General features: G+C 41.4%; 1 protein-coding gene across 3 annotated transcripts; it reads right to left on the bottom strand.

The window, feature by feature from the left end:
• Positions 1-677: 677 nt before the first annotated feature.
• On the bottom strand, positions 678-13,373 carry washc2c (WASH complex subunit 2C). 3 transcript variants are annotated; one of them, XM_084374700.1, is made up of 31 exons: positions 13,218-13,373; positions 12,022-12,165; positions 11,654-11,818; positions 11,471-11,539; positions 11,146-11,319; positions 10,936-11,029; positions 10,797-10,858; positions 10,639-10,695; positions 10,388-10,489; positions 10,171-10,276; positions 9,666-9,725; positions 9,429-9,553; positions 9,222-9,312; positions 9,071-9,124; positions 8,784-8,981; positions 8,545-8,693; positions 7,978-8,088; positions 7,508-7,600; positions 7,324-7,422; positions 7,108-7,215; positions 6,818-6,990; positions 6,536-6,653; positions 5,822-6,253; positions 5,608-5,736; positions 5,434-5,523; positions 5,220-5,294; positions 4,331-4,393; positions 3,607-3,834; positions 2,803-3,492; positions 1,496-1,667; positions 678-1,375 (listed from the first exon to the last, which is right to left on the bottom strand). In XM_084374700.1, the coding sequence occupies exons 2-31, from the start codon at positions 12,163-12,165 to the stop codon at positions 1,230-1,232; spliced, it is 4,377 nt and encodes a 1,458-aa protein (XP_084230826.1). In that variant the 5' UTR covers positions 13,218-13,373; the 3' UTR covers positions 678-1,229. The 3 variants fall into 3 exon arrangements, with proteins under 3 accessions (XP_084230826.1, XP_084230827.1, XP_084230828.1); XM_084374701.1 differs by having other exon boundaries at positions 10,171-10,255; XM_084374702.1 differs by lacking the exon at positions 4,331-4,393.
• Positions 13,374-13,784: the final 411 nt, after the last annotated feature.

The raw sequence follows: 13,784 nt of genomic DNA, 5'->3' as shown, positions 1-13,784 counted from the left end.
AAGTTGTTTCTCCTTCCAAATATGAAATTATATATGAAATTGTCCAAAGGCAAATTGTTATTCGAAGCATAAAGGGCCTTTGTCAGCTATCAAGGTTTCTAAGGGAGAAGTGCATGAAACTCTGAAAACGGGATCTTCAGTAACTGGGTAAGCTGTATCCTAACCACGATCAGGCAGACATCATCAGTAGACCAACACATCAAACTAATAAACAAACTACAAAGTGCATCACAAAAAGCTGTAACTAGTTTGACTAGTGGTCTCAGACTTTTGGACCTTATGTGAGGAGGGAAAAAGTGTTTTAATGCCATGTTAAAGGCACAAAAAGACTCAAGGACTTTGCTTTGTGACCTGTGAATTCTGCTTTGATAGTTTCTGCAGCTTTTACTCACTACCTACCTTGGAAAATGTTACATTTTGAAACTTGTATAGCAGCAAGGTGGGTTTCTTTTCAAATGCTAATCAGGGAGAGGCTTCACTTCATCCTCTTTGACTTTAATAAAACTGACCTCAGCGAAAGAATTCAACCTTAATCATCCAAAAATGAAACAGACATGCTCAAGTTCCCCTTTTTTGGAATGAGCTTCCTGCTCATATCAGACACCGATCAATATTTGTCTAGACAGACGCATGAAAACAAGTGAATTGGAAATAATCACACATAAGCACATTTCAGATAGCATAAAATATGTTTCTTTTTAGTTACTAAAAATGAACTTCCTTTTTCATCACAGCCAAAGTTAAGAAACTGATGAATTTCTCATTAATAAAAACTTGTCTAAATGCCTAAGACAGTCAGTAAACACATTGAATTCTCATAACCAAGATATGGCACAAAGACATGAAATCTCAACATAGAAAAGCCAGAAGGATAAACATCTTCAAAACAAACAAAACAATTTACTGTTAATTTCTGCAGGCTTTGAGGCTAAGCATATGGTATGCTTATAAAGTGCTATCATGTATAATAAAGATCAACAGTATATAATAATAACTGTTACATAATATGATCTGATGCCAAGATGATTTTGGAAGTGATGTTCAGAAGATGAGTGGAATCATTTTTCATTTAAGACTTTATCTGACAAAAATAAGCCACAGTATTTATATGAATTCATATGAATAAATACTCTATCAACAGTGTTTCCGATCTCCAATCTTTCAGCGATCCAAATGGCAAAAAGAATTCATCCACAATTGTACAAATCTGGCTACTCAGAAACAACAGTTCAGTTCCCACCAAGAGCGTTTAGTGGATCATCAAATATGTTGCTTGAATCCGTGGCTGTACTGGTCTCTTGAGACGGCGGCGTTTTCTTTGATTTATGGGGAGCCTTCGTCACCGGTTTTACTGTGCTTGAGGAGAAGATGTCATCTTCAAAGAGCAGAGAGATAGAAACAATATTTGGTTAAATATGCCATTTTTAAAAAAAATTAAATTAATTAAATTAAATTACAATCCATATATGTCTGCACAGGTTTTATTCTTGCTTACCCATGTCGTCGTCAAATATCGACTTGGTCTCTCCCTTCGTCTTGGACTTGTGTTTTGGCTTTAAAGTGTCCGTCAGGTCAGCAAAAATGTCTATGTTGTCATCGAACAAGCTGGCATCAATGGTCTTCTCTTTGTGCTTCTTGTGAACTTTAGGCACAGTGGCTACTTCATCCTGAGAACAAAGAAAGTCAGCTGGTAAGCAAAGAAATTAAAGCACAGAAAACCTTGACAGTGTAGAGTGCTGCAGGGATGATAGATTTTTGTAGGCCAACCCAGAAGTAAGGATCATCCTGGTTCCCTCAACAAAAAGCCAATAGGATATTTACAGTGTAGTTTTCATTATTGCAAAAAATAAGTTATTTGGCAAACAAAAGTTGATACTTGTGCGTTTTGTTCAGTAAAATAATCTCCAGAAAAGTACACCACTGTTGCGATTTTTGAAGCATAAATGGAATTTCAGAAATAAAAAGTTGACAGTGATACGTGACTGATACATGACAGCACAGTCGCATGACTTCAAGGTTATCACCATTAAGCTTCATACTACACTATACCACATACACACTTTACTATAAATTGATAAATCGACAGGTTGACAGTTTGAGTTAGAATAGTTTGCAAGTAAAGTCCGCCTGTAAAGGTGGACAGGCGAGAAGATAGCTTTCCTGTTTTCGGTTTGATGACGTTTAATGTCCCCAACAATCTCTGGAGTCTCATTTAAAATTCACAAGTGCATATTTGTTGACACATTTTATGTCATATAACAAAAATTCCTTAATTCCTATGATAGCTGCTCAGTGGCACATGAAGCCTAAAAAAATTCGACTTCCTTGGTGTAAAACTGTGCAGCCCACAGAGCATGTTCACTAGCGCGGCCACAAGCCGAACTTCCAATTTAGCTCTCCGCTAACTTGAATGGGAATAAATCAATTTCATGGTGCCGTTCTTCAAGACTTTCCAAATGTTTTCTGACAAAATGGCTCAAATTGTGAGAATGAAGCTAGTTATTTTGCGGGGGTTATGATGCTAAAAAAAAAGTAGCCAGCGTTTTGCAGCTGCTTCTTTCACAATGTAAGCTTATGGGAAAAAGTCTTCTTGGGCCCCAGTGTATTGTACTGTGTGATGTTGTAATTACACGGTTTGGTCACTCTATCAAATTGGCTTCAAAGTCTGGTTCTGTTCCTGGGAGCTCAAAGGGAACAGAAAGCACAAAATTGCACATTAATTTCCTGGCTTAAGGACTCATCCCTGCAGCACTCTATTACCAATGTAAAATGTAAAATTATCAATGTAAAATAAAAAGGTACCTGGAAGATGTCCTGCTTTGAGGAGCTGTTCTTGATTTCTTTACTACTTGTGGACGAGGGAGTGGAACTGTTGCTCACGCCAAAGATGTCCTCGTCGTCATCGTCTTCTTCCAAAAAGGACGAGGCCTTGGGTTTCTTAGTGGTTGACCTTGGCTTGACCTTTTGGAAAAGGTCGTCAGTGTTGCCGTCAAAAATGGATGGGAGTGTGCTTTTGTCTTTCTTCTGTCCCACATCGCTACTGGCCTGAGGTTGTGTAGTCTTGGTAGTTTGTTTGCTGGAGGGTGTGTTAGTGACTGAGGTGGCCCCAAAAAAACTATCGGAGCCGAAGAGGTCCTCCTCATCAGGAGACGGCAGCACCTTGCTGCTGTCTTTACTAGAGTCTTTCTTTCTAGCGGTTGTGGATACTGGCAGTGTCAGTACAGAGGGTCTGGAGGAGGTTTCAGGGACAGAAGACTGAGAGGGTGAGGAGGCGGGCAGGGCTGTGGGTGCAGCTAAGCTAGGTAGTGTCGGACTGGCACGTGCCTGGCTGGATTTATCCGTTGGAGGTAAGACTAAACCAGACAGACTGCGGTTTGGCCCAGGACGATCTCCACCTGCGGTATCTGCTTCATCTGCTGTAGATCTTTGGGCTGCTTGCTGCCTTGCTGCTCTGGACTGGGGTCTCCGCTGTGCAGAGACTTTGGCACGACTCTGCATGACAGAAGATTCGCACTCACAATATCACATTAGAAGTCCAACTGAAGGAAAGGCTACTAAAAAGACGTCTAGACAACAGACATAACACTTCAGGAATATAAAACTCACCTTGTGTGCGCTCTGAAGTGTCGTAACCTGGACTGGGGAGTCGAAGCTCACTCCTTCCTCACGGTCTGCCTGGGCTCCTAAAGGTGTTGTGGCGGGGCTGGGGCTCAAGCTGGCACTAGAAACCCCAGAGGAGGAACTGGGGGCCATGCCAGGTAGTGAAGTAACGGCCCCTGGTAGACTGGGGACAGCACCAGGGAGCAACGCAGCAGGGTTGATCATCAGATTGGCCTGAATATAAGATCAGATGCAACAATACAATCATTTATTGAGGCAAAAACAGCACCATGGACCCTGAGAACTGTTCCAACAAACATTCTGCTATTGGTCACCTCAAAACTACACATTTACAGCAACTCTCAGTTCATGAAGTTTCTCAGAGAGGTACCAAGCAGCAGATCAATCAGAGGAAAATGAGAAACCAGGACTGTAGATGGAAATGAGGCAAGAGCAGGATGCAGTAACATCTTTTGAAACTGACAGAAAGAGCGAGCAAATTCTTCTAGTTCATCAAAATCAAATCAAAACAGAAACGATCTTCGTCTCTGGAGTCATGCTGTTGTATCGTAGCCAAGCTTTGAAGTTGGAATATGAAAAAAGCCCAGATGGAAGACACCTTGAGAGAGACAATATGTAAGTGGGAATAGAAAAGTCTTTCCTCAGGAGGAAATCAGAGTGAAATGTCAGGAATGAAGACATTTGATTTGATAAAAAACAAAAATATTACTTGAAGTTTCCCAATCCTTGATGAGGAATCTTTAGGTTTTACAGGACTCTTCACTGCAGGTTTCTGTGTGGTCAGATTACAGCAGGTTCAGAGTTTAATCCAATGAAGGCAGCACTTGTGGTAATCGAGAAACAGCACCATCTTTCAACTTGAGACATAACGATTAAAAAAAACTGTGAAACAAATATTCATGGTCTTGAGCACCAACCTGCAGCCAGTGCTGCGTCACAACCTCATCTCTTTTATACATGCAAGTGTCAGAGAAGTCTAATTTACTGTAACTGTCCCCGAAAGGACAAAAGCAAAAAAAAGAGGAAGAGAAAAGCCATCTTCCCCTCAAACCAGACTCCGTTCTCAACTCTAAAACTCAAGATTCATCAGACTGTAAACAGCTGCCTGCTTCTCTACATGGTGCGTTCAGGGGCTGCTCGTAAATTACAAGCAATGTGTCACACTCTATTCAAATCCAATTTTTCAAAGATTATTTGCTCCACTTAAAATGAACTTAATATGTAGAGAGGAGTTTACTTATTTTTGTTTCTTAATCGAAGTGAAGATAATAAGTTAGTCCATGTTCGTAGTATTCCAGAGTGATCTTTCTATTCCAAATTGTAGCTTATTTAATGAAACCCAATTTTTACCTGTTATGAATCGAACTGTGTATCTGGAGAGTCGTTAACACTCCATACAACAGCCTGTAAATTACAAGGCAGATGTATCCATCACACCATATCAAAAAGTATTTAAAATAACAGGTACAGTACCAGTACAAACAAAAACAAACCCTAAATCAAAACCGCATGGCCACACAGGCTTGTGTGTTCGTTGTTGAAAGAAATAAAACAGCCCATAATATCATCATTTTTACATATGCTTACAGTAGACTCACCTGAATCTCTGATACAGATTCTGGACTTGCCAGCGGTGCTGTGTCATCAGGTTTACTTGGTTTCTCTGCTACTTTCTGTGATTGAAAATGACAAGAAAAACATGATGGAGATGAAAGTTCTCCCACCGATCTACAATTTGGGGAGTTCAGTTATATGATGCAAAGAAGGCAGGAATCCAGTATGATTCTAATCATTAAAAAAAATAAAGTCTACCGGAGGAGGAGGTTTTGGCTTGATGGAGCTGAAGAGGTCATCCTCGTCATCATCTGCAAACAGACTTTGTGCTGCCGGCTTCACTGGGCTCTAAAAGGACAGTCATGCGTCTTTAGCATCAAGTGAGGAAAAAAAACAGAAATACAAAGAGATAAGTATATTAAATATACTAACCGCAGCTTTCCCTGAGGTGGCGAAGAGGTCAACATCTGGATCGTTGTCCTTCTGCTGCGTCTGACTGAACAGCAGCTCCTCATCCTGGAACACACCTGTGCTCTTTGCTTGTGGTCGCTCCTCTGCAGGCTGTAAAAAACAACAAAACATTGTAATGACTGCAGGAAAAATGGCACACCTCTACGGTCTTATGTTTGCTGTAAATCACACAAACCTTTAGTGCGTTTCTTGCTGTGGGTTTACTGGGCGTGAATATCGGTTCATTCCAATCAGCCTCATCTTCCTCCTCATTATCAAATAGACTAACAGTGTTTGTTTTGACTTTCTCCTCCTTCTTCTCCTCCTTCTTAACAATGGGTGGTGGGCTGTCTTTAGAGAGGAAGCCGTCATCATTGTTAACTTCATCCAACGGGCTCTTTGTCTGCTTTTTGGCAAGAACGTCGATGCCTCCGAAAAGACTGACCGCTCCAACCGGCTTCTTTTTACTTTCGTTGCTCTCTGGCAATGGCGATGATGAGAGTGGTTCCGGGGCCTTGGCTGCTGGCTTCTCCTGTTCTGAAGGCTTGTCCTCTGCTGCTGTCCTTGAAACTGCAACCTCCTCTGATTCCTCAAACAGGGAGGACGACGGAGAGGCTGCAGCAGGTGTCTGGAGAATACAGGTATTTAAAAGAACTGAATCTCTAGGAGATGATGCTAATTAAATGCAGTAATGACTTAATAATTACAGAATTTAATCCTAAATATTATTACTGTGTGACAAACTTATACAGCCAACGTGATATTTTAATTGGGTGTTTTCTGTTTGAAGGATGTAAACGATCCTCTGGGGGCTGAGAAAATTCTTGGACTTCGTACAGCTGACTGGAGGCGAACTTCAAAAACAAGATCGTCTTTCATGAGAAAAAAAAAGTTATGGCACTGCACTCACTTTAGCAGCCGGGGCTGTAGTGTTTGTGTTGACAGCAGGTTTGATGCCAAAAAGGGATCCTTTATCATCATCATCCTCGTCTTCAAACAAGAGAGCAACTCTCTGAGGCTTCTTCTGACTATGGGAAGAGGGATTGAACAAAAGGATAGATAAGAATTCCTGGCAGATAAAGAGTTTCTGTAAAGTATGATGGAAGGGATTCTATTTATCATATATTGTACAATTATTACAGTGAGCAGGATTATCATTTTATCATAATAAAATCCTTGCAAGCGTAAATACCTTGAGTCTTTCGTTGGAGCAAACAGGTCATCCTCGTCTTCGTTTTCAAAGAGGCTGCCTTTGTGAGATGTTTTGGCACTGGGGAGACTGGAGGGGGCGCTAGCACTGGGCTTCATCCCTCCTGTCTTGACCTCTGACTTCCCTGCACTACTTTGAGAGCTCATCCACTGGTCCTGTCATCCAAATATTCAGGAAAGCAATGCATCATATCGAATGTTCCATTATGCAGCAGTGAAATATTACTTGTATGTACTGTATTGTATTGTTGTATTGTACTTGTATTCTTGTACCTCATCATCGCTGAAGAGGGAGCTGGACGGGGCCTTGCTGGGCTGTGGTGTAGAGGCTTTAGCTTGATTAGGTTTTGGTTTAGATTTAGCTGCAGATGCAAACAAATCCTGCAAAGTGAAGAACCAGATTATTTTACAGTACTCACAGCAGATGACCTATCTTGACCTAATTCAGATTTGTCCACGTGTGTAAAAATATTAGTTGACTGTTTTCACCTCTTCTTCCTCATCGTCAAATAATGACAATGCCTTGCTGGTGTTGCTCTGGCTTGTAGGTTCAGGCTTAGACTGGCTCTTGGTGATGGTTGGAAATACCTGTGGAAGGCAAACAGATATCAAATGTAATTCAAATGTAATATTGCTGTTGTCACTTTGTTTCCAGTGAATGTGAGGGCATTACCTGTGTGTCTTCATCATCAGAGAAGAGGCCTCTGGTCTGGGGTTTCTGAGTCTGCTTGACAGCAGCCTTCCCCACATCTGGAGCAGGCCCATTCTGAAATGCACAGCATGAAGATAAAATTTAGTTTTATGTTAACAGTTTTCTTCATTCTAACTTCACTTTTAGGCCAGCAGTGTGCTCCAAACAAAATCAAAGTTGTTCTTTTCTCAGACTGCACTTGAACACTCTGAGCAAACAACAACACACTGACTACAACTAGGTCACTCCATTTAATGGATTCCGTGCCTAATAAATGAACTTGTGAGTCACTGTAGGAGCTGGCATTTGCTAATGGTGTAAAACATTTGACAGTGCACACACTGTGGTTATTGAGGCCCAATTGTTGGTTGAAATCCTGCCATTTTGCATGTGAAAACACACCAAATTCGATTTTATCGGGACTCTAGTGTTATACAATGATCTATTCAGACCTCCTCAGATTTCTCAGACTCCTCGCTGGTAGACGGATGACGTTTTTTCAGGCCCTCACTGAGCAAGCTTTTAGTCCCAGGACCAAACATGGAGATGGCCCCTGCCGGCATCTGAAGACAACAAAGAATTTGTTGTCCAAAAAACACAGGCCAAAAAATGCCACAGAGATATACCAAAAGAATATGCAATTCATACAGCCATTAACACTGTGAGCTGCAGCTGCAGGATATGGTTACAAAAATAAAAATAAAAATAAAAAATCACATTGCTACTATTTTGCCAGATATTAAAACAGTGATATGATCTAAGACAAGTGAGGAATTATCATTTTCATTCTCAGTGAAAATACTATTACAATCATGATGACGTGACTTTGGTTCTGTACCAAACTTAATTTCTCTGCAGCTCTACAGCACTTAATTATAATGCTGTTTTGTCAAACATTTTGCTGATACATTTTAAACACAAGCTTCTGCAATTACACCTGGTAATATTGTGATTTTGATTAATTGTGCAGCCCAACTGTGTGACACCATGTTCAACCAGACCTGCATGATGATCTTTACCTTTTTCTCAGGTTGTTTAACCTGCTCTTCCGCTACCTCCTTCTTACTCTGAGCAGGTGCACCGAACTTCTCACTGAATATATCACCATCTTCATCATCATCCTCAAATAGGTCTATAGCTTTCTTGGGTTTGGGTTTCCCCTGTCCAGCTGTAAGAGAAGGGAAAAAAACACAGTGGTTTAAGGGGTGAAGATCCCATTTGGGACTGTTGAACTGAAGAGCAATTCTCACACACTTACCAGAGTCAGACTTTGTCAGGCTTTTGCCACCGAAGAAGTCATCCTCTTCATCCTCATCATCAAACAGCCCACCTCCTCCTGCTCCTCCTCCTCCTGCACCAACACCAGCTCCTGAAGGAACCTGTTTGGGGGCAGCTGGAGTTCCGTTCTCTTTGCTCTCCACTGAATCAGAGTCGTTCCCCGAAGCGAACAGGTTATCTGTGGAGAGAACGTGATTTTGGTTTGGCTGCAGATGATAATGCAGACAAATTAGTAATATTAGCTGTCATACAAGTAAATGCGACTACCTGGGAATATTGAAATGGCACCCGCCGGAATCTTCTTTCCAGGTTTGTCAGATTCTTGGATGGAAAAGAAAAGTTATGTGGCAATCTGCTGGCCAGGTTTTTTTTCTGTGTGTCTGTTCCCATCTTATCTTTACATCTTTGTTGACCTTACCTGCAGCTTGAGCTGTGCTTTTCACGCCTTCATTCTGCACCTTTTTCTCTTCTGACACAGAAGGTTTTGGTGCCTCAGAGAAAAGATCACCCTGAGAGGTATAATGTAATAAAGCACAAATCAAATTCTGGCCGCAGCCCATAGTTTATATAACGTGGAAATGGACTGAATACGAAAGAGCTCTAAAAATCGCTTTTTTAAATATACCTCGTCATCGTCGTCAAACAGCCCTCTCCCTCCACTGAAGAGGCCACTTTTCCCTCCAAATGGGGAGAAGTCGTCGTCATCCATCTTTGGTGGCTTAAACATGTCATCGCTGTCCTCTTCAGCAGCTGGTACAGTGTTTAAAAAACGTATTATTAAGCAGCATACTGGGATAATGGGCCTGCTGTGGAAATCACTAATGCAAAATTAAACACAAATGATGATGAATGAAAGTCCTACCCTGTGGCTTTGCAGGCTTTGGTTCTTTTCTGCTTTTACTTTTCTTCTTAGATGCCAATGCTTCCGAGACATGACATGGTAGAAACACAAAATTCATGAGCATGCACATGCAACGATGGCACTCATTACTTCAATCTCAAAAGTAGGGCTACAACTATAAATTGATGAGTTCTTTGATTCCAGTAACTTAAATATGAATATTTTCTGGTTTCTCTACTCCTCTCCGACAGTAAACTGAGTATCTTTGGGTTGTGGACAGAACAAAACACTTGAGAAAGTCATCTTGGGCTTTAAGAAACAAAAAAAAACATCAATCTACTAAACAGCAAATGATTAATCGAGAAAATAACCAACAGATTAATCTACAATGAAAATATTTAAGTAGCAGCCCTACTCAAACATAAACGCTGATGTTGTCTTTTCATTAAATTAAATAAGAAGAGTGAGAGAAACAAAAAGAGTGAGATGACATATTACCAGTTGGTTGATAATGACAGTGACTTACATGCCCGATCTCCTTCTGGTTTGTTAACTGGCTCGCCTTTGATTCGGGCTGCCAGCTCATCGGCGAACGACGACTGGCCTGTGTTCTGAATGTGACATGCAAACAACTATAAAGAGGAATGACATCAAAGTTCCCTTGAATGACTTCAGACTGAGGTCAAAAATGATCCATTCACAGACATCTCATAACTGTTTAAGCAAAGTTTTAACAGGCATACCTTTGCGTCATCGTCGTCATCGTCCCTGTCCGATTCTCCAAATATGTCAGAATCCTCATCCTCCTCTTCTTCATCATCCTCATAACTCAACATGGATGACTTCTAGGTGAGCATGGGAGGAGAACAAAAAAAAATTTTGAAGCTCAATTTTTCTGTTACCATTTATTCAACAATACAAGGACAATCTTCTACCAAGTCATCTTTTATATGTTCACTTCTCTAAAAGGGGAAATAAGAGGCAGCCAGCTTACCTTCTTAATATTATTGTGACCTTCTTCCTCTTCCTGATCAAAGTCCTCATCTGAATGCTGTTAAATAAATCAGTGGAGTAAGGTGTTCATTTTTTTGTGTAAGGTACAAAATTAAAAACCTTGATAAATGCTGACAGAGAAGGTAAAAAATGTCTTACAACAGCTTCTTTGCCATCTTCACTCTCAATTACGCTGTCTCTGTCACTGTCCACGGACATTTCTGGAAAGACACATACATGAGGAAAATAAGCACCACAATGTACGATCGCCTGAAGAAGCGACTGTGAGTTTTTTTACCGTCACTTGAGAGGTCACCAAGTCCAACATCCTCTTGTTCCATGAAGGCCTGGGAGCCAATCAGATAAGGAAGCGGCCTGTCCACATAAAGATCCTGAAACACAAGAGCAAAAACAGACCCGCAGGTTTAAGTACATTAATATAAATGTGCATTATGACCTGCATTTCTGCAGTAATTGCAGCATTTCTGCTTCATGATTAAGGGCTCGCCTTGGGCTCCAGGATGGCCTCCACTCTGTCTGTGACCTCCTCATCCTCCGAGTCAGAGTTTCCTGCTTTGATGTCCAGATGTTCAAAGGCGGACTCCAGCACTCTCAGACCGTAGTTCACAGCTTCCTGCATCTTGGGGATCAACTCTGCCTCTTTCTGCTCTCGCGTTTTCTCCTTATGGGAAAACATGAATTACTTTCACTGGACAATACATGGACTGCAGCCATATTATCGTCAAATAATAATACTGAAAAGCATTACTCAGTATTTTACTGGCAGGTAAGTGTTGTGAACATCAGGAGCAGGAAGGATGAATTCTTTATACCTGCTCAGGCTGTTTCTCCAATGCATCACTCTTGGGGATAGCCTCCTCTACCTCCTCATCATACACTCTCTGTAACAGGACACAAAGTAAAAGACCTTTTTGTGACTAAATAGATTACATTATGTTCACCAAACATGCAGGCCTGCAGCAGTAGACCCAAACAGTTTCAATTATATACATTACATTTTCTATGAACTGTGTATTGGAAAGCATGAGAAAGTCGTTGAAGACAGAGTGCAAGCAGCTGTCTGTGGCCTTGGTGTCACTGATCAGACTGTCCAGCTGCTTTTCAATCTCATGAGTCTTTGACAGCATTCTCTGGGAGAAGTCTTGGAGGAACAGGAAGAGCTGTGAAGAAAAAAACCCCACGACGGTTATGAGGACACCAACAGTTGCAGAGTTAGTTTCACTACACCAACGCAGAACATGTTTCCCAATCACCTCAACTACTCAGACTTATGTTACATTTTTCTGACTGTTCAAGAAAATATGATCGTTAATTACTGTTTTCTTGGCCTAATTCAGAACTTAGTAAGAAGGTAGAGACTTACGCCCGAGTCAGCTGCCAAGGACCAGTTGGCGCTGCTTTGCCGCATCTCTTCAAGACTCCACGGTCTCTCCCAAATCTGAGCGTCGTTCTCTAAGTGATCACTTCTGCTTGGGCCATTTGCCATTCCCTCCGGCAACCCGCTCATCTGCAATCAGAGCACTTGTTGTATTTAATGCAATCAATAATTCAGATGGGCTTCAGATGGACTTTTGAAGACTTATCATTAATAAATCATACAGGGGAAAGAAAGAAAATTATTCTTCGTATGTATTGGTTTTAATTTATAAATTTGAACCAGTTTCTGTTTGAGATAAACAGCTGAGACACGAAAGTCCAAAACAAAGCCAGAGCCTGAACCATAAACTGTAGTGCTGACTGGGGTAAAGAGAGAGTTTCCTCTGGATATCCTGCATTTACTTCCTCCTAAAATCATTCTTTGTCTTGGCTCGTATTGTTGCCAACCTGTTTCGTGCTCTGACATAAAACGTACAGAAGTAAACACAGACTGGTCTGTGACAGGACTTTGGCATTCCTCCACAGAACCAAGGCAATCAGCAAGGCCAAATAAATAACCCATGATACCTCCCACCAACTGTGTGATCTGCTTCTTTTCCGGTCAAAGGTTTAAATCGCCCCTCTGTTAAATAAATCAAGCACTAAGATGATTCATCAAGATGTTTATCAGGATGTTTGTCATGTTACCATGTTGTCTACGGAGTCAGACTTATTGTCAAAAACTATGTGTGGACACAATGAATTCAGTGTGTTTCGTCTTTGATTTCCTGCTCATGGGACGACTGTGTTGTGTTTGTGTGTGTAGATACTGACACAGCTTCCGAGAGTCAATAAAATACCACAAGATAAATTACATTTCAAGTTTTAACGTTATGTTTCCTTTTGGCTAATGTAGTTTCCCTTTGCTACACTTGCGGTACAAGAAGCTAGCTTTTCGGCTGTGGCAGCGACGTTACAAATTTGCGGAAGACCACTTGTTGTGTCCATATAAAGTTGCATAAATGCCATTTCCTCCTGCTAGCTTTCACATTCAAATGGACTTGGCTTCTGGAAGAGAAAGCGGGGACTGTTTGGCTAGCAGCTAGCTCAACTTAGCTAGCAACACCAACGTTAGCTCGAGCTGTTCAAAGCAACGCAGAGTAACCCGAGATGTCCAATAAATGCACGCGCCACGATGCTTACCTTGAATACCTCCGGTCAACTGCTGTCCAAGACGATCAAGTGTGGTCAGGAACGACGTAAAAAATGAGATCGATTATGCTAAATTTGGCCTTTCCCTCATTGGTCTTCTGACAGGTCAGCCATGTTCTGTCTGCAGACAGTCACCTGACTACTGTTGCCTAGCAACCCGGTGAAAGTGGGGCGGAGTGGAACAAATCAACAGCGAGGCGAAGATTCAAAGCTGCTCTTCAGTCTGTATCAACACACACTCACACACTCACCTCTGTCTTCAATCAGTTTTCACACTGACTTCTTCGTGTGCAGGGCGAAGACAACCTGTGGTCTATGTCCAAGGTTCTGGATGTTTCCATCCACTATACAGCTCTCTGTCACTGCCCACACTCTGATCCTACGCTCTGACACTGAGCTCAACGTCAAAGAAACTTTTGTTTGGTGTTTGCTCTAATTAAAGTCGTCTCCTCTGCGTTCACTTCCTGCTTGAAAGTCATATTCAAAACACATGAGGGAAATGAAACTACACTGACACTCAATACAGGAATGCTTCCCATTATTGAGAAATCATTAGAC

This window comes from Pagrus pagrus (genome assembly GCF_965226575.1).
Source record: "Pagrus pagrus genome assembly, chromosome: 15".
Classification (NCBI taxonomy): domain Eukaryota; kingdom Metazoa; phylum Chordata; class Actinopteri; order Spariformes; family Sparidae; genus Pagrus; species Pagrus pagrus.
Note: the sequence above shows the minus strand (reverse complement) of the source record. Positions and strands in the feature narration are given on the sequence as shown.